Source organism: Leopardus geoffroyi, chromosome B2 (genome assembly GCF_018350155.1).
Source record: "Leopardus geoffroyi isolate Oge1 chromosome B2, O.geoffroyi_Oge1_pat1.0, whole genome shotgun sequence".
Taxonomy (NCBI): domain Eukaryota; kingdom Metazoa; phylum Chordata; class Mammalia; order Carnivora; family Felidae; genus Leopardus; species Leopardus geoffroyi.
The window spans coordinates 139192924-139220609 of NC_059332.1; the positions used below are offsets into that span (position 1 = coordinate 139192924).

The following is a 27686-nucleotide window of genomic DNA, read 5'->3' on the forward strand; positions in this document are numbered from 1 at the left end:
ATTTCTTTCCTGCTACAAAAATCAAGCTTGCATCACAAACCCTCATCAAAGACCATGCCATTTTATTTTATCTAAAGATCTAGCAGCTGAAGTTCAAAATGCAACATGTATTTGCACCGGATTAGAAAAGCGGTTACCAAATTTCTTCTATTTTTAGGAATTATTTCCTCTTGTCTTAGCTGATTAAATAGCAGATTAATTTCACAGACACATACTTCTTTCATACAGATCCAGGAAGCTATTCAAACATTTTTAGCTTCATGTCAACGTCACCAAAAACTAGCCATAGTGTAAGTTCCAAAAAGAAAGCATTCAATTAGCTCCACTTTTTACAAATTCAAAATGTTTGAGGGGCTCAAGAAAAACCTTTCATGTAGTAGCATTTCCAAAAGGAAGTTAACAGTGTACAAAGACTCTCACAGTAGAAACAGTCCTGCATTTTCTATTCAAAAGATTAGGGTGCGGGGCAGGGGAACTAAATTTCAATATCATATCAAATACTACAAAACACAACTCTATAAAAAGAATCTGCATTGTGCAAACAATCTCGAAATAGTTGCTTTGGTGACGCATATAAATTCCATTAAGCAACAACAAAAAACTGTATTTTACACATATAGCTACCAATTCCAGTTCCTGTAAGAGTGATTTTCAACAACAAAGATATCACTGTTTTTATATTTATGGGTTAACATTTCCAGGGTGCAACAGGAATAATTAACAAGGGTGGGGGGCAAAAACCGGGCAAGGTATGTGAACAACAGCAATAAAAGACAATTTAAATAATAAATTTACAACAGCTGGTGATAAGCAGTGTGCTTAGCAACAGAAATAAACAAAACAGCACCCACACTCTCACTATAGATAATAAAACAGGAGGCCCATGTTTAAATGAAAAGTATAGGGACTATGTGTCAAATGTGTTTAAACACACAATGGCTTTTACATTTATGCACTTACATTCTCGGTGGTTCCAGTAATCACGTGCAATCCATCATAGGTTGATTTGATGTACATGCCCTAGAGGGAGTCGCAAATATATTCACTCATTACTCCAACATTTAGAAACATGGCCGCCAGGGAGACTTCATCTTATAAAACATTAAAGGCAATCCCTTCAGAACAACACTCATTTTTAAGACTCTGAAACATTGTGAAACAAGATCCACAAGCAGTGAAGGGGAGCTAACAAATGGAAACACTAGTGGAAGAAATCAGAAGCCAGATCTCTTTGGTATGAGAACTTGTGTACTGGGCCCACAGAATTTTGCCATAACTCTGGGGACTCAGAAGGCATCTTCTCAGACGTGCAGGATGAATGAGGCATTTCAAACGGGGACTGTTCTCTCCTGACCACTTCTTTGTCTGGTGACACAATGTATTCGGATAAATTTGCTATCGGCACTCATTGTGGGGTGACTCACTGAAGCCACCAACAACCCAGACCAGGATATATGAACAAAGACTATTAAGAAACACCACTTAGGGAGTAAACCAGAAACAGGCACGCCTCCATTTTAAGGGAAGCATAAAGACAGATACACTCCTCCTGACAGGCCTGACAGGCAAACTCAGGGGTGAATGCCATATCATGGAGGAAAGATTTCCGCCGTTGGATAGATCACGTACAAAACATTTTTAGGAAACTTTTATAAGATGAGGGGAAAGAGCAAAATCTCGCAGACTGGGCCAAGGGTAGTTGCTCACCCTGGTATCAGATTTGCAATAACGTAGATCTTCCTCAGAAATCATCTTGACCCTGGACTTGCCCGGCTCAGCAACTACACCACACTATAATGGGACTCTCATCAATTGCTGACACTCAACATGCATATTTCTACTTGCTAAGAAAGTGAGCTTGTCGATATCTGGTTGATTGTTGTTTTCCTGAGGAGAGAGACTGCCTTGGTGTCTCCCCACAGCTACCTACAGACTACTTCATGCTTCCTCCTCCTCCTCTTCCTCATCCGTACCTGCACAGCCACCAACTACCGACAGGAACTGTGCCCCAGCAGCTGGCACCTGACACCCATCATCTCCTTGAACACCGTCCACAACTCTGTGAGGCAGTAATTATTACTATTCACTTATGACAGATGAGGAAACTGACCTATAAAGCAGTTAGGACACTTGAGGACTTGGATTTAAACCCAGCTCTCTCAGACTCAAAGCCTCTACAAGCTCATCAAGGAGGCTCATGGTTTTTCCACTTAAATTTCAGCAAACTGGGGCACCTGGGTGGCTCAGTTGGCTGGCCATCCGACTTCACCTCAGGTCATGATCTCGCGGTTTTTGAGTTTGAGCCCCACATCGGGCTCTCTGCTGTCAGCACAGAATCAGCTTCGGATCCTCAGTCCTCCCCCCAACTCCTCCCCAGCTCATGCTCACGTGAGCACTCTCTCTCTCTCAAAAATACACAAACATTAAAAAATAAATAAAAATAGATTTTTCAGGCAATTCATCACACCAGATGCATGCTAGGCACTGCAAGGTCTGTGATCTAGGAAGCCAGGTAGCTACCTGTTTGTATGCTGGGGGCCTGTTATTATAATAGGGCTCATACATCATTTATGAAACAGTTCTGAACTTTTTTTAAGAAATCATTTCTTTCAACCACCTCTTCTCACGTTCATCTAAGTGCTAATAGACACTTTCAGAGCAGATGTTGTTTTGTACCCCGAGACCATCTTTCCTTTGTGTAAATGTTTTATACCTCCTCACACTAAGTCCTAAAAATAAAACTGTTAAAACAATCCCTTCAAGATACGAGAATACAGTTTAAAAACTGTATTTATTTGTATACTTTGAAGACATAAAACCTATCAACAGTTCGAGATGGCAAATTCCTAACTACATAATGGAAGACAATCTAGTTGAATTCTATTCAGAATTACAGTGAGAGCAATAAAGAATCATTAAACAAAAACCCAAACTTTAATAAATGACGATGTGTTCTTATTTGGGAAGAAAACAAGTGTTTCTAGAATCTCACCAGGCCTTCCCCAGGCTTAACGTTTGGCAGGTGAACTTCCTCCAGACACGCACACTGGCTCATAACAGGATCTGTAGCAGATCGTATTGTTTTGTCACAGATGCCATTTAAAACCTTGACCTAGAGTTGGAGAGGCACATAGGAAAGGTTCAATCATTAACCAAGTTTATCTCAGCTGCAGTTTAGAGAAATGCACTTCATCTACAATCTTCAGCTCTGGTCGGTGATCATTTTAATAATGTTACTTGACGAAGGCATGGCATTGGGACTTCGTATCTGCGATCTGTGGCAACGGTGCCACTTCGGCTTTGTTTAAAGAGTGCAGCTCTTATATGAATTAGGAGCACAGACTGTACAGAAACCCCCGTTTGGCAGTTAAGGACAATCATCTATTCCTAGCCTCTGCATGGTTTTTTCCTGATCGCTCACATTCTATACATATCAAATATTCACAAGGTTTTTTTTTTGTTTTGTTTTGTTTTGTTTTGCCTGTACCTGCTTTTTTTTGAGTAGGTTTTATTTTAAAAGCAGTTTTACGTTTCCAGAAAAACTGAGCATAAAGTGCAGAGTTTCTATGTGCTTCCTTCCCACCCCAACACAATTTCCAACACAGTTATAACAGGGTTAATAATAAAATATAAAACCATTGGCCTTAGTGTGGTACATTTGTTACAACCGATGAACCAAAATTGGTACCTTATTATTAACAAAAGTCCGTAGTTGACATTAGGGTTCATTCTTTGCGGTATATAGTTCTGTGGGTTTCAACAAATGCACACCGTCATGTATCCACCTCCACGGTATCACACAGAACACTTTCACTACCTGAAACCCCCGTTCTCTCTATTCATCTCTCCCGCCCTCCCCCACTATGAACCCTTGGCAATCACTGGTCTTTTTACTGACTTTGTGGTTTTTGCCTCTTCCAGAATGTCAAATAATTAGAATCATACAATATGTAGCCTTTTCAGACGGGCTTCTTTCACTTGGTGATATGAATTTAAGGTTCTTCCATATCTTTTCATGGCTTTTCGATCATTTCTTTTTATTGCTCAGTAACAGTCTCTTGTCTGGATGTTTATCTGGTCACTCACTGGAGGACATCTCGACTGCTTCCAAGCTGCAGCCTTAAGGAATGAAGCTGTTGTAACATTCTGTACAGGTTTTTGCGGATATAAGTGTTTAATTCATTGGGTACAACTGCTAGATCGTGGGGTGAGCATCTGCTTGGTTTTGTAAGAAATGGCCACAGTGCCTTCCAAGGTGACTGTACCATGTTGTGTTCCCACCAGCAACGATCAAGAGTGCCAACTGCTCCACATCCTTGCCAGCATTTGGTGTTGTCATGTTTTGGATTTCAGTTATTCTAACAGGCGTGTATAGTATCTCACCGGTATTTTAATTGGCAATTCCCCTAATGAAACACGATGCTGAACATCTTTCCTATACTGATTTGTCAGCTGCGTATCTTTTTGGTGAGATGTCTGTTCACATCTTTTGCCCACTTTTTAACTGGGTTGTTTCCTCACTGTTGAGTTTAACAGTTCTTTGTATATTTTGGATACAAATCCTTTATCCTTTTAAAACTACTTGCTCCCAGTCTGTGGCTTGTCTTTCCATTCTCTTAGCCCTGCATTTCATGGAGCAGAGTTTTCCATTTCAATGAGATCTGTCCTATCGGTTTTTCTTTCACGGATTGTGCCTTTGGTATTGGATCTAAAAACTCACCAGCAAACACAAGGTCAACCTAGATTTTTCTCCTGTTATCATCCAGGAGATGCATAGATTTGTATTTTACATTTAGGGGTAACCATCTTTTTAGTGATGGTTCACATTCTCTGACCCCAAACACTGACAACGTAAACTTTTTGAGACATGAAGATCCCCATGAAGTGGTGGTTACGTGTTGTTGTTCCCCCCAGATTCATCTAACCTTTCAAAATCAAACCACCAAGGAAATCAGGAAATTCCAAAGAGTGATTTTTTTTCCCTCAAGGGGGAGAATCCAAGAAGTGACACTTCTTACCTTCCCTCAATTTGTTTAGCCTCCTATTTATGGAAAATATATTTATAGCAGTTTCACTGCTAAATTCCTCAACATCAGTAGGAGGAAGGCCTTATCAAAAGGGCCCAGGCTGGCTTATGTCAAAGGGAGGAAGCGATGATGAATGGTTACAAAATGCTCTTTAAACAATCACGGCACATCCCCCTGCCATCAGAAGGGTTTTGCCAAGGATTTTTTTTTTTTTTTTTTTAATCATAATGTTCCTAAAGTGAAATTTACAGATCAGGGTAACCCTGATTAACAGGCTGGCTAGTAATTTAAGTATAATTGTACCTGATGAAATGTTCGGAGGAAGCAGAGACCCCCATATACCCAAGTTAAGCACGGGAATTTTCATAGTAGTAATTTTCTTGTTGCTAGATTACTTTTACTCTTCTCTTTCTACCTAAATTAATAGACTCAAATCCCAAAGAGCCAATATTTCAAAGTATATCCTAAAGTCATTAGCCACAGAATATTTACTTGAATTAATGTGAGTCCCATTCGTTTGGGAAAAGGAATTTTACAGTCACTTCTAAAAGGTATACTTACTACGGCTAAAACTTTATCCTCCATTTCTGCTACAAGGCAATCCTAAAGAAGGAAAGAAGAAAAAAGAAAATTGTAAGAGAGCTAGAAACTTGGCATGCCCCTCCCCCTGCAGCCCAAACAGCCCTGTATGGGATGTGGAGGGCACAGAGCAGGCACCCAACACCTTCTCAGGCTCTGCTCTCTCCTGACCAAAGAAGCTTATCATCCAAGGAACCCATTTGACCGATTATTTCATCAGAAAACCTATGAAAATCATTGAACTGAAATCCACCCACCACCTATACCGTGCAGAGAGCAAGAAACCAGAAGTCGAGTCCAAGAAGGAAACCTGACAATGGCTCCCAAATGTGACCCCGTGCTCAGCCAGCACTTGGCCAACAAGTCAGGAATCTTTTAGCTCTGGGCCTGCTTCTATAAGAATAGCTTTCAAATAAAGGCTTGAGTAAATGTAGCCACAGAAGATTATTTTAAGCAACACTGAGATTAAATCAGATATTTTAGTCCTTAATAAATGAAAAAGGTTCAACAAAACATTCATTAACACACTGCCAAAAAAGTGGTCTTGAGGTATGCTATTGATGATGTTAAATAAAGGGCTGGAGTGCAAAGCATTATTTATTCAGTGTAAGAACAAAAGACTCGGAACTGTATGAACCCAGCTGGCTGATTATAGGAGTCTCCATTGTCCTGTCTAAAAGTGGTCACAGTGAAACCACAAATGTGAAACTCTCACTGTTAACCTTCACAGTTAACTGGCCTACAGCAAAGGTTTCCCTCTACATGGCAGAGGACATGCAGAAAAAAGGGGGACTGGGGAGCCTGGGTGACTCAGTCAGTTAAGCGTCTGACTTTAACTCAGGTCATGATCTTGCAGCCCGTGGGTTCGAGCCCAGCATCGGGCTCTGTGCTGACAGCTCAGAGCCTAGAGCCTGCTTCAGATTCTGTGTCTCTCTCTCTCTCTACCCCTCCCCAACTCACACTCTGTCTCTTTGTCTCAAAAATAAACAAACATTAAAAACAAAAAAGAAAAAAAAAAGAAAAAAGGAAAAAGGGGACCAACTAGATTCTTCAGAGTTTATTTTGCACCTTTAAGTATAATCCCAAACTGGAACATCCTAATTATTTCATGTACACGAAAGATATTAATCAACTCTGTTGGAATTGTAAAAGATTTTCACTTCAATCAAAAGTCACTTAAGGTCACTTTTCTGCTACCACTGAGGAGTGGGGCAGGGGGCGGGAGTTAGAAATGTATGATACTCTACCCTATGATTTTGTAATCAGATTTTTGGTATCTTCTTAAATTAAAAATGTGTTACACATTAATAGTGACTCTACTGCTCCCAAAGTTTACACTTATCCTCAGGAAAAGAGCATCCAAGTAAGAAAACACTTTAAGAAAGAAACTTAGAGATACATTTTTACATGCGTGAAGCTGATATAAACTCAAACACTACAGGAGCAACAACTTCTGTAAAACAGAATCATTCCAGCTCGAACATGTGCCTTGCATCTTCCATCTTGTGCACAGAGCTAAACCACCAAGTACCATGGATGGGATGTGGATGGCTCATCCCCTGTTAACAGCATCAGAAACACAGAATTTACTAAGTATCAATTTTTAGCGAACAAAACACTTATGCAGTCTTGTGCTAGGAATAAAAGTAATAATGTGTATTTATGGTTTTTCATTACAGATCCCAAAATGATAATCGCCCACTGGCAGAGAGCTCCTCTCAATACTCCACAGCCCACGATTCAAGGTAGATGTGTGACCTCGTGGTTCCTGACACTTGATTCCTTGACAGGTCCAAGAAGCCACCTAGAAAATGGGCTCCCTGTGGCATTGGAACCAATGGGTGAGAGGTGCTCTCCTGCCTCCCCAAAACTGTTCAAGCCAACGTGTGAAAGGGCTCACTTTTTACCTTCTGCAACCGTGAACACGGGTTCCCACAGCTGTTTCTACTGGGAGGAAGCAGCCGCAGGCATGATTTCATGCTTTTTGGCACAAAGGCAATGGAATGGAAAAAAGGCATCCTGAAACCAAATCAACCCTCTGGAGCCAGACGGCGGGGCTGAGCTCCGTCATGTTCCTCGGTCACCTGGCTCGCAGCCTCAGACCAGCCTACCTGGCAGGGACCCAGCCAGGGCAGCTATGGGGTGCTCCTTCCCTCCACTGCTCGTCCTCCTCCTACCTCGTCCCCAGCAGGGTAGCCCTGAGCAACCTGCCCAGCTGCTCCCTGCCTGCACTCCTGTCTCTGCGAGGCGGGCACGAGGCACCCTCACTCAGCGGAGAAGCAAACGCGACAACACACGTCGAGCACGTGGCACACACGTGAGACACAACCAGCGCTCCGCAAATGCTCTCATGGCTTTTTCCTCCTCTGCTTCTGTGGCCACCCAGCTTTCTGGCCAGTCCTCCTGGGCTTTCTAGCGTACTGCTCCCTTCCCCCCAGTTTTCCCACAGTGGGACTTGGCACCTGCCACCGTCATCCCATCTCTCACGGCCGCCGCTGCAGTTTTCATGGCCTCGCAGCGCAGAGGACAGACTGAAGATGCAGATCCCCACCCCTCCCCCGGAGTTCCTCGGTCTGACATTACAGCCCAGAAACTGGAAACTGACGGAAGATCCACCCGTGGACTCGGACGGCACGAGGCGTGCTCACGAGAAGGGCGCAGTCTCCTTCCAGGGGAAAAGGCAGCAACGATTTACGCCTCAACGCAGGAGACCGACATGTTATCCTTCAAGGGAAGGATGCAGACGAAGTGACAAGAAACAGGAGGGGAGATGGCAACCCGTGGAGGAGAGAAAGGAGCAAAAGGACACCCAAAGGTCTCTCCTTGCAGACAGAGACGAAAGGAATAAAGACCCAAGGAGAACACGTTCCTTGTCACCGGAAGAAGGAAGGACACAACTTTCATTCCTGAAACTTCCCAGATAAAAGGAATACACGGAAAAGACAGGTTGCTTCCGGAAAGGTCAACAGATCTCCTGCCGAGAGTTCTGAAGACGGCACTCCCCCCCCCCACTGCATCCCCTCCCCCGGCTGGGAGGGAGTGTGAGGGCTCCCCCTTTCAGGATACAGGCGGCACCCTGCAAAAGGCACGGGGCTCACTCATCAAGTGCATTGCTTCTCATTTGTGTGCACATAAATACACCCGGTGCCAAAGCACCTGTGTTCTCCAAACGCTAGAGAAAACATATGTTCAAGGAACTAGCCATCTTTTTCAACCCACGTTCCTAAAACAATATTCCGTGTATAGTGACGCCTTGCCAGTCTTCACCCTTAAGAACTGTTCAAATTTAAATAAGCCACAGAACAAACAAACAAAAAAGGAGCAGCATATTGTGAACTCCCTTTCCTGGAACCATCAAGTCGGTGTCCAGAAAACCAGTACAAGGCATCATTTTTAGATTTCCTACTATATGCTGTCACTTCTTGTGGGCACTGAGCTTTGCATTTAATCTTCATAGCAAACTTTCGAGGTAGGTGTGGTTATTAGATAAAATATTTCACATTATTTGTATTTAATTTTACACAAATACATAAATGTGGTCACATAATGGTCTTTGTAAATTTTTTAAAAAGTGTTTCTTTTTGTCGTTGGGGCTGGGGGCAGGCGGGGGCTGGCTCCTAGGCTCTGTCCCCACTTCTCTCCCTGCTAAAGTAACATGACTTTTCCTCCGGACTGCCTACTGAACTTACTCCCTTGTACACAGGTTCTTGGATAGCGTGTGTGTTACGAACACGTGTCTTCCTACGTTTTCGTATTTTGGGGGGGGTCACCATTTGTCTTTATATTCCACTTTTTTTCCTTCTTTGCTCGTTCAACAATAACTTGTAGAAATCTTACCAAATCATCTGGTGAAGTAAATATTAGTATTCCCATTTTACAGACCAAAAAAAAAAAAAAAAAAAAAAAAATGAGGCTCTTAAGTTTTAAGCGACTTGTCTGAGGTCCCAGGGCTAAGCAGTGGTAGAGGCAGGATTTGAACCTGTGGTGGTCTGTCTCTGAAGCATATACTCAATGAGCACCAAAGGGAAAACAAAAACAATACCTCACGTGTCCCTTAAGTTTGGGTTAAATTTCTCCTGATACATGAAAGATTTGCATCAGCTTCTTTGTCAAAAGCATTATCTCATTTGTTTAAAAACGCATTTAAAAAAATTTTAAAAACCACTTATCATGTGCCAGGTGAGCTGAGGCCCACAGAAGCAGGGGCAAGTGTGGTGAGACTGCTCGGTGGACAGGACGCCCTGCTCCTGACGTGAACAGATCAGGATCTGTAACTCCCACCAAGAGATGTTTTTTCTATCATCAGTTCCCAACAGTCGACAATGACTACCAAGGGGCTGGGGTGGCTCAGCCGGTTAAGCGTCTGACACTTAGTTTCGGCTCAGGTCATGATCTCAGGGTTCATGAGTTCGAGCTCGATGCAGGGCTCTGTGCTGACAGTGTGGAGCCTGCATGGGATTCTCTCTCTCCCTCTCTCTCTATGCCTCCCCTGCTCATACTCTCTCTCTCTCTCAAAATAAATAAGTAAACTTAAAAAAAAAAAAAAATGACTACCAGGAAAACACCCCAAGATGACATAATAGGCCCATTCCATCAGGACAAGCACAGAGTCATGCTGGTCAGGTTCCTCAAACGTCACCGTTGCAACGGAGGGTCCCTCCGGCCACATATCCATAACTGTATCCACCTCATCCTTCCGGGGCCCTTCCCTCAGCATTTCTTAACTTCACGTGACTCAGTTGCTCTGGAGTTTCTATGAAAAAAATTAAGTGCTCTAACAGTTTAGAGACAGTACGGGCCTATTAGCTCAACTATTTTAAAACAAAAAAAGGTAATCTTTGATGTAAAAGCCACTGCTCATTGTTCAGAAACCATCGGCAACAATGCATCTAATGGAAAGCCCTTCATCTCTCCCCGGGTCGGATGGGAAAAAAATGGCAAGAAACAGAAAGAGCGAAAAAGGCACTTCATGCCTGCATGTGAGCCCTCTGAAGAAGAGAACAAGGATAAAGGGAGGAAACAATGTTAAAAAAGCAACGACATACTGACCTTCTGGACTGTAGTGGTCAGGTCTAGACAGAGCTGAATGATCTTGTTCTTCGTTACTGAGAAATCAGTGATCCCTGTAAATGGAGCCCTGGAAAGCAACAAGCATTCTTTTAAAAAGGGGGGTGGGGACACTGGGATCCCACGTTGCAGGCTGACAAGCAGAGCTGGTTTAAAGGACTCGTTATGCAATGGTTTCCTCTCCCGTTAACACACAAAACAGGAATCTGAACAGAAGAGCCGCAGGAGTGCTAGATAAAAACACATTAGAAAATGAGCCAAGAGAATTCACGTCCCTTCAGAAGTCAACTAACGGCCTTCAGACCAACGAAATAATCATGAGTGTTTAACAGCAGCGAAAACACCTTTGGCACGGGGGTTCCACTCTTCCCCAAGTGGACCTTAATTTGGTCCTGCCACTCATCTGTTCAGTAGCTTCCAAAGGGACCCTAAAATCCCACCATGATCCAGAAGTCCTGGAGAGGCCCAGTGGAAGGGACATGAAGAGGCTCATTTTCCTAAGATAGGCGTGTGTGCAGCTTGGACCCTCCTCCGATGGGACAGTGGAGCACACGCGTAACCTACCGGTCCAGCCAAGCTAACAAGGCCTTAGCAGCACCGATTAGCTCCACCACAGAGGTCAGGAGTTCGTTGGGGGGCTTGTGGGAAGTGTCCCCATCGTAAGCCGGACTTTTCCGCCGGCTACTTATGTAATTCTGTAAGTTGTGAGAAGATGCTCGCAGTTTCAGAACCAAGTTCTTCATATTATCGGTTTCAAGGCCGTAATTCTGTGGAAAATAAAATCAAAGGGAAGAATTCAAAACAATCAGCAATGTCCAATCTCTATTAGTAACTCAAAAGCCCAGCGAGCAACTTGAATAACTCCTACAATAGCCACAAAATCCTCCTTATTTACCCACAGTGTGGACCTCACCCACTTGCAGTCACGCCGGCCTCCTCTCTGTTCCTCCTTCAGCTTCCTCCCACCTCAGGGACTTGACTCTCGCCAGCTTCCCTTGTCAAAATGCTCCTCCCACAAATCTTTGCAAGATTTTCTTATATTTACATACTAGCCCAAATGTTCCCTCCTCTTAGAGGCTTCCTTGACCACGTAGAGCAGTTTCTCAGCCTGAGCCCGACTGACATTTAAAGCCCAGTAGTCTCATCCGGATGGCCAACAGGCACACGAAAAGATGTTCAACGTTGCTCCTTATCAGGGAAATACAAATCAAAACCACACTCAGGTATCACCTCACGCCAGTCAGAGTGGCCAAAATGAACAAATCAGGAGACTATAGATGCTGGAGAGGATGTGGAGAAACGGGAACCCTCTTGCACTGTTGGTGGGAATGCAAATTGGTGCAGCCGCTCTGGAAAGCAGTGTGGAGGTTCCTCAGAAAATTAAAAATAGACCTACCCTATGACCCAGCAATAGCACTGCTAGGAATTTACCCAAGGGATACAGGAGTACTGATGCATAGGGGCACTTGTACCCCCATGTTTATAGCAGCACTCTCAACAATAGCCAAATTATGGAAAGAGCCTAAATGCCCATCAACTGATGAACGGATAAAGAAATTGTGGTTTATATACACAATGGAATACTATGTGGCAATGAGAAAAAATGAAATATGGCCTTTTGTAGCAACGTGGATGGAACTGGAGAGTGTGATGCTAAGTGAAATAAGCCATACAGAGAAAGACAGGTACCATATGGTTTCACTCTTATGTGGATCCTGAGAAACTTAACAGAAACCCATGGGGGAGGGGAAGGAAAAAAAAAAAAAAAGAGGTTAGAGTGGGAGAGAGCCAAAGCATAAGAGACTGTTAAAAACTGAGAACAAACTGAGGGTTGATGGGGGGTGGGAGGGAGGGGAGGGTGGGTGATGGGTATTGAGGAGGGCACCTTTTGGGATGAGCACTGGGTGTTGTATGGAAACCAGTTTGACAATAAATTTCATATATTAAAAAAAAAAAAAAAAACCCAAAAAAATAAATAAAATAAAGCCCAGTAGTCTCTGTTCTGGTTGGGGTGAGAGGGCGAGGGAGGATTCTGGTACATGGCAAGAGGCTCGGTGGCACCGCTGGCCTCTCTCGACTCATTAGCCGTCAGTAGCACACTCTCCCTGGCTGTGACGACCGAACACGTCTCCAGACATTGCCAAACGCCCCCTCAGGTCACTCTCTAGCACATCACCTATCTGCCACCTCCCGGAACCACCATGGTTGGCAGGAACCATCTTCCTCCATGGGGCACAAACTGTGAGACAGGGCGAGTTCTATGTATGGTTCACCCGTATCTGCAGCACAGAAGACAATTTCCATCAGGTGAGATGCACTTGCCCAGAAACAGAGCAGCGCTGACTAAATGTCAGTTCACCGGAAATGTAATTTCTGTCCCTTGAGTTCCTAACCTGTGTTCTTTCTGGACGATGTTCATCTTACTCAGGTGCTTTGAAAAAAATGAATTTCACATGACAGGTAAAGAACAAATCCCAGAGGATGACACATAAATCTGAGATGACTCTGGGGAGGGGACGGATGAACTTCTGTATTGAACTGCACGTCCATGTCCCAAGTTGGTGTTTCATTATTTTCACAGAAAAATAAAGATATTTCTGGGGCGTACTACACAGTTTCAATAGCATCCCAAAACAAGACCGTGGTACCGTTTAAAAGCCGGGAATGATATGACCAACGTTATTGAACACTTATTCCACACCAGGGATTGAACTAAGGGCTCAACAAGTATTATCTCCGGTAAATAACACGTGAAGGTGGAAATGATAGTATCTCTATTTTACAGGTGAGGGAATAGAAGCACGGAGTCATCGAATTTACTAATCTGTGGAGAGGTGGGATTCCAATCAAGGTAGTCAGCAGCGAGGGCACAAGGTTTGGATCACCATGGGGCATGTTTCCATTTCACCCTCCCTGCCCAAGGCAGGGCAGAAGGAGAAGACAGAAAAGAGGCTGGGTAAAGACGAGCAAAAGAAAAGCAGCCAGCGGCCCTGGATTCTACACAAACTAACAAGATGCTTACCTCCCCCCAATTTCCATCCTGACCTGCTCCACCCCTGATGTTCAAAGAAATGTTTGCATGGTAATGAAAGTCCCAAGTAATTTCTGGTGACAATGACTCTAAGACACCGTAGTGGGGTTTTCACTGCAGTTAATTGTTCATGAAGCTTAAATTTATGTTGCTTCCTCTAGTATAATAAAAAGTGCTTTCTAAAAAAATTTAGATAGGAATTTTTAAACGAGTGGAATACAAAAAAAAGTAGGCTAAGAAAGTAAAAATCCTTCCCAGATCCACGAACTGGAGGCTGTCTTTTGTAAACCTTAAAATTTTCATAATAAATTCATAAATTCATAATTTTATGAAATAAAATTTCAAAATAAAAGTGTTTTGTATTAAACGGCAATGTTCTATTTAACTCTTACAGTCTTCATTTTTTTCTGTCATTTTCTACAGGCTAAAATATGACATTATCCTTCAGCACAGAAGACAAAACTACAAAGATGGGTTTTCATCATGCTTTTTCAATTCAGAGAATCAAAGACTCACAAGTGAATGGATAAAGAGCCACGTGACAAGCTTGTTTTGAAGCACTTGTGACTGATTAAAGGGAACTGTCCCCTCATTCAGTCAATTACTCAGCCTGCCAACTTCTATCAAGAGTTCTGAACTAAAGCAAGAGAGTCAGCTTTCTATAATCGACGTCACCAAAAATGAGTGGAACTCTTATGACCGGACACAACATTTACTTCTTGAATTCAAAGCGGACTGAACGCATTTTAGTGTTGCAAGAAGTTTTAAACCTCAATCTCCTACAAACCTACCCCTTTTAATATTAAAACAAAGGGGAAGTGTCGCTTCTTGTTAACTGGTTCTTTTCATTTCCACTCAAGGTGCTCTGATTCTGTTTTCCCACCCAAAACAAATCATAGGACTAGAAGGATAGATAGATAGATGCAGCTATAATGGAGTACAATTCTAACAAGATAGAGGGAAGAAGCAAAGAAGGAAGGAAAATACCTTCCCTTTCCACTCCATTCCACAAGAAGAAGAGAACAAGAAACTGATTACATTAACTCAAGAGAGCCTGTAATGTAGAAAAATAATCAGGGAAGTATTATTGACTTAAGTGACCCACAACAAAAGACAGAAAATGAATAATTTCTCAGCCCAGATTTGATTATCTCCACTAATCTTTTCCCTAAAACTTACCTCCTTCAGAAACTGCATTAAAAGTATCAACAAGACACACACCGAGTAAGAAATGAAAGGAGTCTCTGAAATTCTATATACCTACAGAAACCCTTCCACTGAGATCTCACTTCATTAGAGGTTAGCCATCAGGGATTACTTCCTGGTCTGGTTAGAGAAATCACACAGCAGACAGGAGAACAGGAAACAGGAAGATTCTTACTCTTCCGGTGCCTGAATTATACACACTCTAGCTAAAGATGAATCTTCTATTTCTCTTCTACCTCCTTTTCCCATTCCTCCTGACCCTGTTCACGATCTAACATATGTGTTTAAGGAGGGCCAGAGAACACAGTCTAAACCATCTCACTGACTTGGGTCAATTATTAGGTCACAACTTAAGACATATATGCCGCAGTTTCCCTAAAGGCATTTTAATACAACCTCATGAGCAGGATCAAGTTAAATACAAACTGACAGCAAAGATCACTCTTCCTGCATGATTTCTCCCCAAAAAGAAGGATAACATTTTTTAATGACTTGCCATAGATGGGTAAATTATGGACAATGAATAATCTCAGGGGTATACAAGTGCGCAGAAGCACCCTGGACAAGTAAACACATTACAAGTATTTCATTTAATCACACACTTGGGTGGCATCAGTTAACGTGTGTGCTGATCCCAACTTTGTTCACTTTCTTAACCTACACCAACCTTAAAAATCTATCTGCGCCTGCCTTGGTCTTGACAGGTTGATTTGCCAAAGAAAATACGTTACAATTATAGTTTATAGTTTATTACTCTCAGTCACACCCTCCGGACCAGTGCTAGTCAAACAGAACTTGCTGCGGTGATGAAAATGTTCTCCATCTGCACTGTCTAAATATGGCAGCCACTAGCCACCACTAGCTATGAGCTCTTGAAATGTAGCTTAGGGCGACCGAGGAGGTAATTTTTTTTTTTCATTTTAATTTATTTTCATGTAAATAGTTGCATGTAGCCAATAGCTATCCTACTAGAAAGAGCAGCTCTAGAGTCTGCCCCTGACAGGTAGAGAAAAACTGGGCTCAGACTCTGAATTCAATCCCGAGAGTGATCTTGGTTCTACCTCACGATACCAGTCACTTGTAAAAGACAGTGGCGTTCCCTCCCTTGCTCTCTATCCATGACCACCTATCTGTGGGCCATCTGCTCACCAGTTCTGGAATCTTTACCAACAGCTGTTCGCTAGTTTTAGGTTTTTATCCATTCTATCTGCCCTGTTCCTTCCAGAATTTTCCAGTGGTTTTGTTTTTTCCTCCCCCTTTCTTCTAAATTCTATTCATTTCCTGTCTATCACAAAACCAACATCCACTAAACTCAGTTTACATGACAACCTCTTTTATACAACCTCAGGGCCAACTGCAAACATACATTAACTGCCCAAAGGAGGAGTTGTTCAAGGCAAAAAATTATGACCAATTTATAGATACAAAGATCTATACAGTATAAATGGATTAAATAGATAGTATAATTAATATATGCATTACAATAAGAACATTTAAAGGGGAAATTACAGCAAGATGAAAAGCTATTTTAATAAAGCTCTCTAAAACCCTCCCCAAACCGGAAAAGGCACCCTCATTTGAGAACTCTCCTATCACCCTCCTGTCAAATGCATTCACCAGCACTCTACTGCAGAAGGCATGTCCAGAATGAGTCTGAGGTCAAACTTTGTCTACAAAGGAAATTAGAAGGAAATTGTAGGAGATAAAATGCAGCTTTAGGTTCTGGCATTTGTCCAGCTTTGTTCATTTTATCCAATATTTTAAGAGGTAGGGAAGGGGCAAAAGCAAAGAGAGGCAGCTGTTAGGTTTATTACCCGGCTTGCTGTGCACAGTGTGCCTCTAACAGACCCTTCCTCCTTACCTCTCCTATTGTGGACTGCAAAGTAATTTGCCTGTCCTCAAACCCCTTCCTTCAAGTTGAAAGAGACAAATCCATTTAGCAGAAAAGATGGAAAAGTGATCTTCCCAGAAAGCGTAACAAAAGTAAACTCAAACAAGCTGCCCTGTATAAAAAAAAAAAAAACAAAAAAAAACAAAAAAAACAAAAATGCAGCTTTAAGAACAAACAAGACTCTAAGACATCTTCTGGGCCGTGCAAAACACACGTTAGTGTGCAGCCGCACCTAGGGAGTGTTACTGTACAGATGGGGAAAACAGACACCACCGTTTCCCTGGAGGTCGCAAAGCGAGGAGTGTGTCGCAGAGGCAGGATCAGAATGCAAAACGCCTGCCTTCCAGGCCAACACTCACACCACTTGGCCACAGCGTCTCCCCGGTGGCAGCTCATTTATCAACCACAAATAATTTCCCCGTTAGTTTCGTAAACAGGAGCAGTGCATCTCAGAGCAGGAGACAAAGCTCTGTCCATTTTAAGAAGAAGAACATGCACAGTGCAGTAAGAGTTATATAATCAACGGAACGCAGACCAGCAATGGCAGAATCATCGGGAACATTCTTCCCCACCGTTCTCAGTGATGTCATTGTATATACCCCTGGCTCAGGTTCACAGCATTACTTAACCCAGACTGAATGCTGTGGCCTGGGTCCAAATCCTGACAGTTCGGGGCGCTGCATCCTTCACACGGCATCCTAACAGACACACGTGGATCCCCACCGTGGGGCAACCAGTGTGGAAACACAATGTCCTCACAGGTGTTGTCATCCCACACCTAAAACAGCTGCTCGGGCAGCCACGGGTATAGTGCAAGAGTCAGAACCTGGCAGGATTTAACTCACTCAACGTGCAAGTCAAAGCTCAATCATCTGCAAAGGGTACCAAAGTTCACATTTTTTCCCTTCTAGTTACCACTCCGCAGGCTGACTACTACGAGCAAACACATCAGTTATTTAAAGATCACAAATACCTGTGAAACATAAAAAAGCTGTTGATAGTACCAAAAACACACATGAAATCAGAACCTGTATCTCACTTCAGCTTAGAATATGACATTTTCATTCAGGATTATCTCCAGTGTTTTATTCTCCACAGAAGATAAGAAAACTAACAGATTTTTTTCTGTAAAAGGCAAACTCAGTTTCTGTGACAGGCAGATTTCTTCTTAAAGGGCAAGACAATAAATATATCAGACTTGCGGGGGCCACACGGTGCCCTGAAAGCACGAAAGCAGCCACAGACCACAAATAAACGAACGGTCATGGCTGTGTGCCAATAAAACTTTATTTACAAACATGGTGGGCTAGATTTAACGTGTAGGCCACAGTTTGCCACCTCTTTATCTAGAAAATAATTTCTTTTCTTCCTTTTTAGGTTATCTTCAGCTCACGTTTCATGTCAATGGATCATTAGGAAAATGGAGGCGCCTGGGTGGCTCAGGAGGTTAAGCATCTGACTCTTGGTTCCGGCTCAGGGCACAATCTCGTGGTTTGTGCGTTTGAGCCCAGCAGCAGGATCTGTGCTCGAAGTGCAAAGCCTGCTCAGGATTCTCTCTCTCTCTCTCTCTCTCTCTCTCTCTCTCTCTCTCTCTCTCTCTCCCTCCCTCCCTCCCTCCTTCTTTCTGCCCCTCCCCCTCTCGAGTGCACTCGTGCTCTCTCTCACTGTCTAAACAAATAAATAAGAAAATGATTCTAAATCACAAACATTGAAGATTTAAGACAATAAATCTTCATCATCATGGCACAGATCTCTTGAACCAACCAGCGCACAGAGAAGGTCGACAGCCTCCAACACGAGTTCCTGGTGTCCAATTCGCGTGACCCCCAGCTCTTCAAGATCCTGATGGGAAATCTGCAGCAGCTGCTCTCCGTTTATCTTCTCCCGTTCGAACTTGTGAACATACTGCTGCAGGCAATCATCTAGCCCTACCAAAAGAAGGCAGAAGTCCATTATTGCCATTTTGTTTCCTTTACTCAAAAAACTGCCCACGTTTAAATGAACTTCAGGAATCGCCAGTTATGCCCCAACTATCTGACTGTTTACACAATGTATACCCCACCCCCACCCGAGGGACACTTTTCAGGTGTGTCCTCATCTTCTCATCTCAAACAGATGTGCAACGTGCGGCTTAAATTTTCAAATGGATTCGGCACAATTTTACGACGGTTACCTTCCCATTCCCTCTCAACTAAAAGAATAAACACTAAACCCTTGCTGACTTGGAAATGCGAGTTATGTGGACTAGATATTTGTTAAGCAGTCTTCCTTTGGAGACTGTCCATCTGTCTCCCAGCCCATGTGATCCCATGAACTTGCCAATCAAGATGCTTTGCCACAGCGGTTGGCCACAACATTCTACCCACCAGCCAGTTATAGGTTCAAGGATGACCAAGCAAAACCAATCAAAATCTTCCTTGATACTTGGTATATGGACACAGGAAGAGAGAAGTTCTTCCTTTCCAGCTGGAAGTCATAAGGATATAACTTTGGGGATGCTGGCTTTTTTCTGATCAGTTTCCTGAAAATACATCCATTTGAGAAGAAGAAAATGCTCCAATAATATGCTATATGCCCGTGGATGTAACCCTGCTTAAAGGTAATTCTACCCCTACAATTTTTCACTTAAACTGAACTAAATCCCCTTTCTAGCTTAAGCTTGTTTGTGTTGGGTTTCTGCGCCTTGCGACTGAAAAAGTTCTCATGAATACAGAATCCAAAGGAGAAAATACCAGCAGTGGTACCAGAGAAAGGCAATGCTAATTAAAAGGGGTAGCTTACAGGAATTTTTCCAGGTCAAATAGTACTGTCAACAGAGTTGTATTTTAATGTTTTTTTTGTTTATTTGTTTTGTTTTGTTTTTTGAGAGAGAGATAGAGACAGATAGGATGTGTGCTTGGGATGGGGAGAGAGAATCCCAAGCAGGCTCCATGCTGAGCACAGAGCTCAACTCGATCTCACAAGTGTGGGATAAACACCTGAGCTGAAATCAAGAAACCGAATGCTCAAATGACTGAGCCACCCAGGCGCCCCAATGTTCTTACATAATGACTAAATTAGGTAAGCCTCACAAAACTTGGGTTTCTTTATTCTTGTATAGAGAACTTTCTGGTCAACTTGTTTCAGTGGTTTTACTGGAATAAAATTTTATACTGAATCAATTGGTCTATTCAAGCCTAATAATTGTTGTATTTCCAACAATGAGGCTTATATAAATCAATCCCAACACAAAGGGTGAAAATTCAATTTAACTAGAATAAAATATGTGGAAAGCACACTGCTGTGCTCGGTCACCCTCAAATACACACATACACACACGTGCACGCGCACACACACACACTTATTTCATTGACCCCTCACCAAAGTTCTGCCACGTGGGTACTCTGGACTAGGAAAAGTAGACACAAGGCGCAGCACTTGCTTTTGGCAACACTAATGTCATCTATGGATCTTAAAAGCTGAAGTGCTAGGCTAAATGATACCTCTGCCCCGTAAACTTTCACCATTTGCCTCCTGGTAAGACATGAAAAGAAGACCAATGTCCTTAGAACCATTTGGGACTATCAAATACAGGAAGAGGAGGTAAGAAAAAATTATTTTCTGGTAACCAGCTGGAACCCACCCATCTTCCCTCAAGTGACACCTATCTAGCCAAGGGGCTCCATCACACAGCAAGCGAGGTTAGGGACAGTGACATAAACAAACCCAGCTCCACTTTGACAGCCTTGAGCCACAAGTGGCCATTGTGGCACGTGAGTCAGACAGACAGTGGAGGCCATGCAAGTCAGCAGGTATGGAGACCGATGTGCCCCCCTGGCCCTGGGCTGCATCCCAGCACCCTGCCACCCAGGGCCATCTGCAGATGGGCAGTATCTATCTGCAGTAAACAACAGCGCCAAGAGCTAAGGAGAGCCTCCAAACACCTCTATTCCCAACTTATAGATGACTAACTTTAGGGCACAAGGGAGCTACAAAACCCGTCCACAGCCACACGGCTGGTAAGATGCCAAGAGAAGGATTTCTGTAGTCATTTTCTTCAGCTTTGCTATAGAAGGAAAGGCCTGGAATTCAAATCAAGGCCCATTTGACACAAGCTCTGCTCTTCAACATTCCCCCCAGGAAACACGGAGTTATAAAAAATCCTCTCCAAGCATCTTCCTAAATAAGCAGTAGGGTCTACAGTAACACGCTGGATTGCGAGTAACTTGTTTTGCAAGTGTTCCGCAAGACGAGCAAACATTTTAAAAATTTTTTTACATTTATTTATTTTTGAGAGACAGAGAAACAGAGCACATGTGGGGAGGGGCAGAGAGAGAAGGAGACAGAATCGAAAGTAGGCTCCAGGCTCTGAGCTGTCAGCACAGAGCCCGATGCGGGGCTTGAACTCACAAACCATGAGATCGTGACCTGAGCCGAAGTCAGACGCTTAACCAACTGAGCCACCCCAGCGCCCCAGTGAGCAAACATTTCTAATAAATTTTAATTTGAAAAGCCAGCGATGTCTTGCAATACAAGTTGTACGTGATTCCAAACATCACATGATCACAACTGAACCAATGGTTCTTGAAATTCGCTTTGATATACAAGTGCTTTGGATTACAATCATGTTTGTGGAACAAATTATGCTCGCCAACCAAAGTTATACTGTAATTGCAAACAGTTATTAAGAGAGAATCACAACATCTTAGAGGTACTTAGAAGCTACTGTCATTGAATCCAAACAGTTGGAAAGTGCGAACAAAAGTCTTAACTACTATGAATTTCACCCTAAATCACTTAGCCAGTTCTAAGCCAGATCACAACCAATATCCTACAATCTCCTGTCCTTCAGGATGTCCTCTCCCTTTGCCTATTTTTAAAATTTAAAGACAATTTTTGTTTTAATGATCATCAAAGTTTAGGAAAACTATGTTATACATTTAAACTTCGTTATGGCTGAATTGTGTTGCACCAAAATTATACGTTGAGGTCCTAACCCTGAGTGCTCAGAAAGTGAGTGTATTTGGAGATAAAGCTTTAAAGATGTGATTATGTCAAAATGAGATCATCAGGATGGGCCTTTATCCAGTAATGACTGGTGTCCTTATAGAGAAGGCACACATGGAGGGAAGGCCTAGTGAAGACACAGGGGGAAGAAAGTCAAGGAGCACAGCTGCAAAAGAAGTCAACCCTGCCAACGCCATTATCTCAGACTTCAGGCTCTAGAGCTGCGAGTGAATACATTTCTGTCGTTTCATTACCCGGTCTCTGGTACTTTTCTACGGCAGCCCCAACAAAACCCACACAAATGTAACAGCGTTTTATTTCATATTCATCCACAGGTCATAAACTCTTTCTTCACTTAATCTTAGCCAAAAGGCCGAGAAGCGATCATAAACTCTTTCTTAAGCAAAACAAACGACCAAGGACCAGCAGAACTGAAATTCATGTTTACTGTGCCAAGCAAGTCCACTGCTTAAAATATAAGCATAAAACAGAGACTCATGTCAGTTTCCATGCACAGAATAAATGCGTCCATTAAAATTAAAGTGAAGAAGCCATGCATCATAGATGCTGGTTAAACTTTATCCCTGAATAACAAGTAGATAAAAGGTGAGGCCAGATTTCTCTTTTAATTAACTGAAAAGTTTCACTGAAGAAACAGGATTTCAGAAGTAGCTTTAGAGCCTGAGGAAATATTTTGGACACAGAGAAAGCGGAGGTGGAAGGGCCCATGTGGGGTCCTGGTAGGACAAACGCTGCATGTATGATCAGAGACTGAGAACTTGAAGGATGCAGAATACAGAACATTTCCCTGAAAAGGGAGCCAGAGTGTCCTTGAGGATTCTGAGGGAATATACGGGACCTGACCTCAAATAATCCAAAGATCCCCGACATGTAGAAGAATTATCAAGAAGGAATAGCATGTTGCCACCTACCTAAAAACAGTTTCTATAGTGGCATAAAGACTTCTTTTCAAGGAACACATATGTTGAATAGGCTAGATTAAAAAAAAAAATTAATGTTAATTTATTTTTGAGAGAGAGACAGAGTATGAGCAGGGGAGGAGCAGAGAAAGAAAGAGACACAGAATCCGAAACAGGATCCAGGCTCCCAGCTGTCAGCACAGAGCCCGACGTGGGCTCGACTTCACAAACCACAAGATCATGACCTGAGACAAAGCTGGACACTTAACCGACTGAGCCACCCAGGTGCCCCTGAACATGCTAGATTTTAAATAATATTGCCCCCGGCTTTATTATTCCAACACGTTATGGCCTATTCTTCAGTTATCCCACTGATCAGAATACAAACATTCGCAAACAGCTAAATGAAATACGACACAGCCCCACAGAGGAGGGGAAAATCCCCAACTCAAGTAAACTGGTCTAATCATTTTACAATTTGCAAGATCCACTTTAATCTACTTGTCGCACGTACCTGTTTGCCAGTTCCTTGCTTCGAGGAACTTACAGAATGTCTAGCAGCACCGAAACAAACACGTAATTAAATAAAATTAGATCAAACACATTCCAGTTACACAAATTAAGCACATAACTCGATGTGGAAGAACCAAGAAGGAGAAGGAAGGAGAGGCCCAGCGTCCCTCTGCTGTCACCAGGTCTGGCAGTAAACACTCAAACGTTCAAAGAAATCCCACACGTGAAAAGGAAAAAAAGAAACCTCTTGCCCTAGATGTAGACCGAGACGGGGCCATGGTTAAGAGCCTGAGCACCAATACGAGTCCCACTTCTTGCCACAGGAGCAAGTTACTCAGTCCCCTGTAAAACAGGGCTAAAAGAAAGCTCTGCCTACTGCACGGATCTGCAATGAAAATGAAATGTTAATATTTACAAATGGGCTTAGAACACCATGAAGCACACAATAAATACTCTATAAATATTGTTAAATACAAAGATGTGATTTATTCAGGTCCTCACTTTCCTAAGTGTTCAGAATAAAAGTTGCCAGAGAGACAGAGAAACCCCAAAGGCGTAGGTAGCACCCCCTCGGGAACACTGTAAATTGGAGATGGGATCTCAACGGCCCACGTTATCATCTCCCCTGGAAGGTATTCCCAAAGACGGGAGCCTGCCACAATCATCGATTCCACCTAAAAGTGTTTTCTGACGGACATCAGAACATAAGCCCCATGAAAGCAGAGGTTTCCTTTTGTTCATTGTTTGGCCCCCAGCATCTAGAACATTGCTGGCACTTGACAATATTTGTGAAATAAGTAAGTGAATGCGTGAAGAAAGACAAAGAACTTCACAAAAATGTTAATGTCACACCAACGTACAAGCCGCCTGATTTTATTTTCCCATGGAGGTGAGTAACTAAAGATAAGGAAACTACGGACTGTGGTATCTACAGGTATTTGCTTCAAGTCTCAATGTTTCAGGATTAAAGATGGTCATTTCTACCTTAAGGATAAAGAATCATTGTCCCATACTAAGAATTATTTTTTCTTAATTAATCTCTCTAAAAGGTGGCAAGGCCTGTGTATAGGAAAATTAAGAAGTTAGAGGAAATGCTCCATCACAAAAAATGTAGAGCTATTCTCTTCCTATTTTCTGTAGGAGACTAAAATCAGATCATGGGCTACATCACCCTCTTTCTGTACACGCGGCCCACTGGAAGGACTGTTCAGTGGCTATGCTTTTGGCCTATGCTCAAGTCAGCAAAAACTGTAATTCCACAAATACAGAGTGGTCTTACAGCATTTTACATACAGTACTTTTGATCACTGAAGCATGTTTTAGCCAGAGGGTTTTTGTTTGATTCAGAAATTGGTTTAACTAAAGTTATAAGCTCGTGTCTCAGTCAGGACTTTTAAGGGCCACAAGTGACAGATGATTCAAACAGAATCGGGTGGTACGCTAGGTTCCTCAACCAGGAGAATCAATTACAGATCACACAAATTCAATTTCATTCATTGAATTAACATGCAAGGCCTTCCACTATGAAGGAGATGAGGGCTTAGGAAGAGGTCAGTTCTCCACAATCTGAACCAGAGGAAAGGAAACCAGACTTGGGTGACACGTTTATACCTAATTAAAATATTCTTAGAATTCTCAACACTTTTAAAAACATTAAACAGTAAAGACCTGACATCAAAGGTCCTCTGCCTTCTCAACTTGCTGACCCTCCTGATCCAATATGTCATAATGTCTCCCAAGCGTGGCCCTTTGCTAAGAATTTAAAAAAACTCAATATGGTTGGCTTCTCGATGGGCATAATACAATTAATGAAGCAAAACTAATCAGAGCATGCCAAAATTCAGAAGCATGATGTACTGGTGGGACTTCCAAGTGCCCTTTTAGGAAGTGAGCCATCCAACTATATCCCTTTGGAATGACTTTCTTTTGTCACCCTTGTTTTGTTGAAGTCTGTAGGCCTTAATTTTAAAAGAAGCTGATAAAACTGGTTTAAATATAGCAATCTGAGTTTAGACAGTAACACCACGTTTGAAACACAGGGGTGTGCTGACTTTCAGCTCTATAATTTTAAAGGATTGAGGAATTCTTTTTGCCTGGTTGGACAGGCCCTTGACTGACTGGCCTTCCCTAGAGAATCAAAACTACAACCAGTGTTGGGGCACCTGGGTGGCTCAGATGGTTAAGCATCCTTCCACTCAGGTCGTGATCTAGTGGTCCGTGGGTTCAAGCCCTGCATCAGGCTCTGCGCTGACAGCTCAGAGCCTGGAACCTGCTTCAGATTCTGTGTCTCCCTCTCTCTCTGCCTCTCTCCTGATCGCACTCTGTCTCTCTCTCTCTCTCAAAAATAAACAAACATTAAAAAATAAATAAGTAGGGGTGCCTGGGTGACTCAGTCAGTTGAGTGTCCAACTTCGGGTCAAGTCATGTTCTCATGGTTCATGGATTCGAGCCCCGCATCGGGCTCTGTGCTGACTGCTCAGAGCCTGGAGCCTGCTTCCGTGTCTCCCTCTTGCTCTGCCCCTCCCCTGCTTATTTCCTCCCCACACCCGTCTCTCTCTCTCTCTCTCTCTCTCAAAAATAAGTAAACTGAAAATTTTTTTTACATGAAAATAATTGATTAATTAAATAAAAAAATGGTAGACTTGACGTCTCTAAGCAATGATGATCAGATCTAATGAGAATCACTTGAAATGGTATCACATTCCTGGTTAACGAGGAATCACAATTTGCCTTCCAATTTTTTTTCAACGTTTTAATCTTTAACTTTTCCTTTGGAAATGTCTATTTCTTATGTTAAGTTTTATAATATCCCTTCAAAAGGTCCCCTCCATCCCATGTCACTGTCGCAGCTAAACTCTCCCGCCTAGGTTTCTACGGTAATCTAGAAACGGGCTGCCACGCTCAGTCCTCTCTTCCTCCACAATTCTTCCTCCTAATTCACCCTCCAAAATTCCGTGTAAGCAAAACCACCCTACCCTTCACAGATCCAAGTCCGGGAGCGCCTCATGGCTAAGCCCTGGAGGGTCTGTCCTCTTCCAAACTTCCCTAGACTCCCACTTTCCTAGGACATTTGTCCTTCTGGTGAGAATGTAGAAAAATGCCCCTTTTGTGGAGTTTCTCCAAAAGGAACAAAAGCGTCAACTCACAGGTTAGCCAACACAGCTCACGGGCCAGATTCAGCCCACTGCCGGGTTTTGTAAGTCAAGTTTTATAGGAACACAGCCAGTCTTTCACTTACATGCTGCCTCCGGCTGCTTTCACGCTACAGTGACAGAACTAAGTGGTGTGACTGAGACCGAACGGCCCACAAGGCCTAAAATATTTACTACCTGGACCTCTACCAACCCTTGGTATAACTAACAGCAGTGACGAGTACAAAGTGATGATAAATCTGCCAAGTGGAGAAATAGACTCGACCAGGATTTAAGTGAATCTGGTTTTTTCTTTTCTTCTTATATTTTTCAAAGAGTCATTTTATAGAATTACACTGAATTAACAACAGAGAAGGTATCACCTCCCCTCCCCTATAAAAAATCCTAAACATGCTTTAGGAGACCACTTACTAAAATTCACCAATTTTTAGGGTACAACCTGGTGAGTTTCAGCAGATACAGAGAGTCTTGTAACCATATCACAGCCATGATATAAACATTTCTATCACCCCAAAAAAGTTCCCTTTGCTGGTCAGTTCCCTCCCCACAGCCTCTGACAGCCAAGGGCTTATTCTGGCTTTACTCCATGGCCTTATTGTGTTATACTGGCTAGAAACCACTTACTCCCAGTGTTTGGGCTCCTCACACATGGATGAGCTGGCTTTGATCAGAACAGACACCCAGGGGCGCCTGGGGGTGGGGGGGGGGGCTCAGTTACTCAAGTGTCCCACTCTTGATCTCAGCTCAGGTCATGATCTCACAGTTTGTGAGTTTGAGCCCTGCTTCCAGCTCTGTGCTGACAGCGTGGAGCCCGCTTGGGATTCTCTGTCTCCCTCTCTATCCCTCCCCCACTCATACTCGCTCTCATGCACTAAGTAAATAAATAACACTTCTGAAAGAAAGAAAGAAAGAAAGAAAGAAAGAAAGAAAGAAAGAGAAGAAAGAAACAAAGAAAGAAACAAAGAAAGAAATGACACCCATCCTACCGCTCACAGCTCTGATTTTCTCAGTCATCTTGCCAGGTTTCTGGTTCAATGCAATGTGAAGAAAGGGTACCACAACACAACGTCTGAGAACTGGATCAGAAGATCTCTCAGTTCCTTCCAGGCCTACAAGTATCTGAACTAGTATGAGTTACCTTCATTTACCATAGCAGAGTATGAAGAAGGAAATAAACTGCCCAGAAACTTCAATCTCAAACATCCTCAGAGCTAAAATAATTATGAAGTGAATGAACTTGGTCTTGGGGAAAGATGCTGTGAGGTTTTCTGCCCTGATTAGAGTCTGAGCCGATGAAGCCATTGCTGAGGCCTC

At 42.9% G+C, this 27686-nt stretch overlaps 1 protein-coding gene across 7 annotated transcripts in view; it reads right to left on the reverse strand.

The window, feature by feature from the left end:
* Positions 1-27686, reverse strand: part of CNKSR3 (CNKSR family member 3) — an 84337-nt gene that overhangs the window by 13117 nt on the left and 43534 nt on the right. For 3 of the 7 annotated variants that reach the window (XM_045500087.1, XM_045500090.1, XM_045500089.1), the window contains 6 exons: positions 18566-18729; positions 11238-11440; positions 10656-10743; positions 5589-5630; positions 2993-3112; positions 961-1020 (listed from right to left, as the gene is read on the reverse strand). In XM_045500087.1, the coding sequence (XP_045356043.1) occupies positions 961-1020; positions 2993-3112; positions 5589-5630; positions 10656-10743; positions 11238-11440; positions 18566-18729 (677 nt within the window). Of the gene's footprint in view, positions 1-960; positions 1021-2992; positions 3113-5588; positions 5631-10655; positions 10744-11237; positions 11441-14968; positions 14993-16771; positions 16888-18565; positions 18730-20161; positions 20455-27686 lie in introns of those variants that run through there. The other 4 variants (XM_045500091.1, XM_045500093.1, XM_045500094.1 and 1 more) reach the window with 4 other exon arrangements.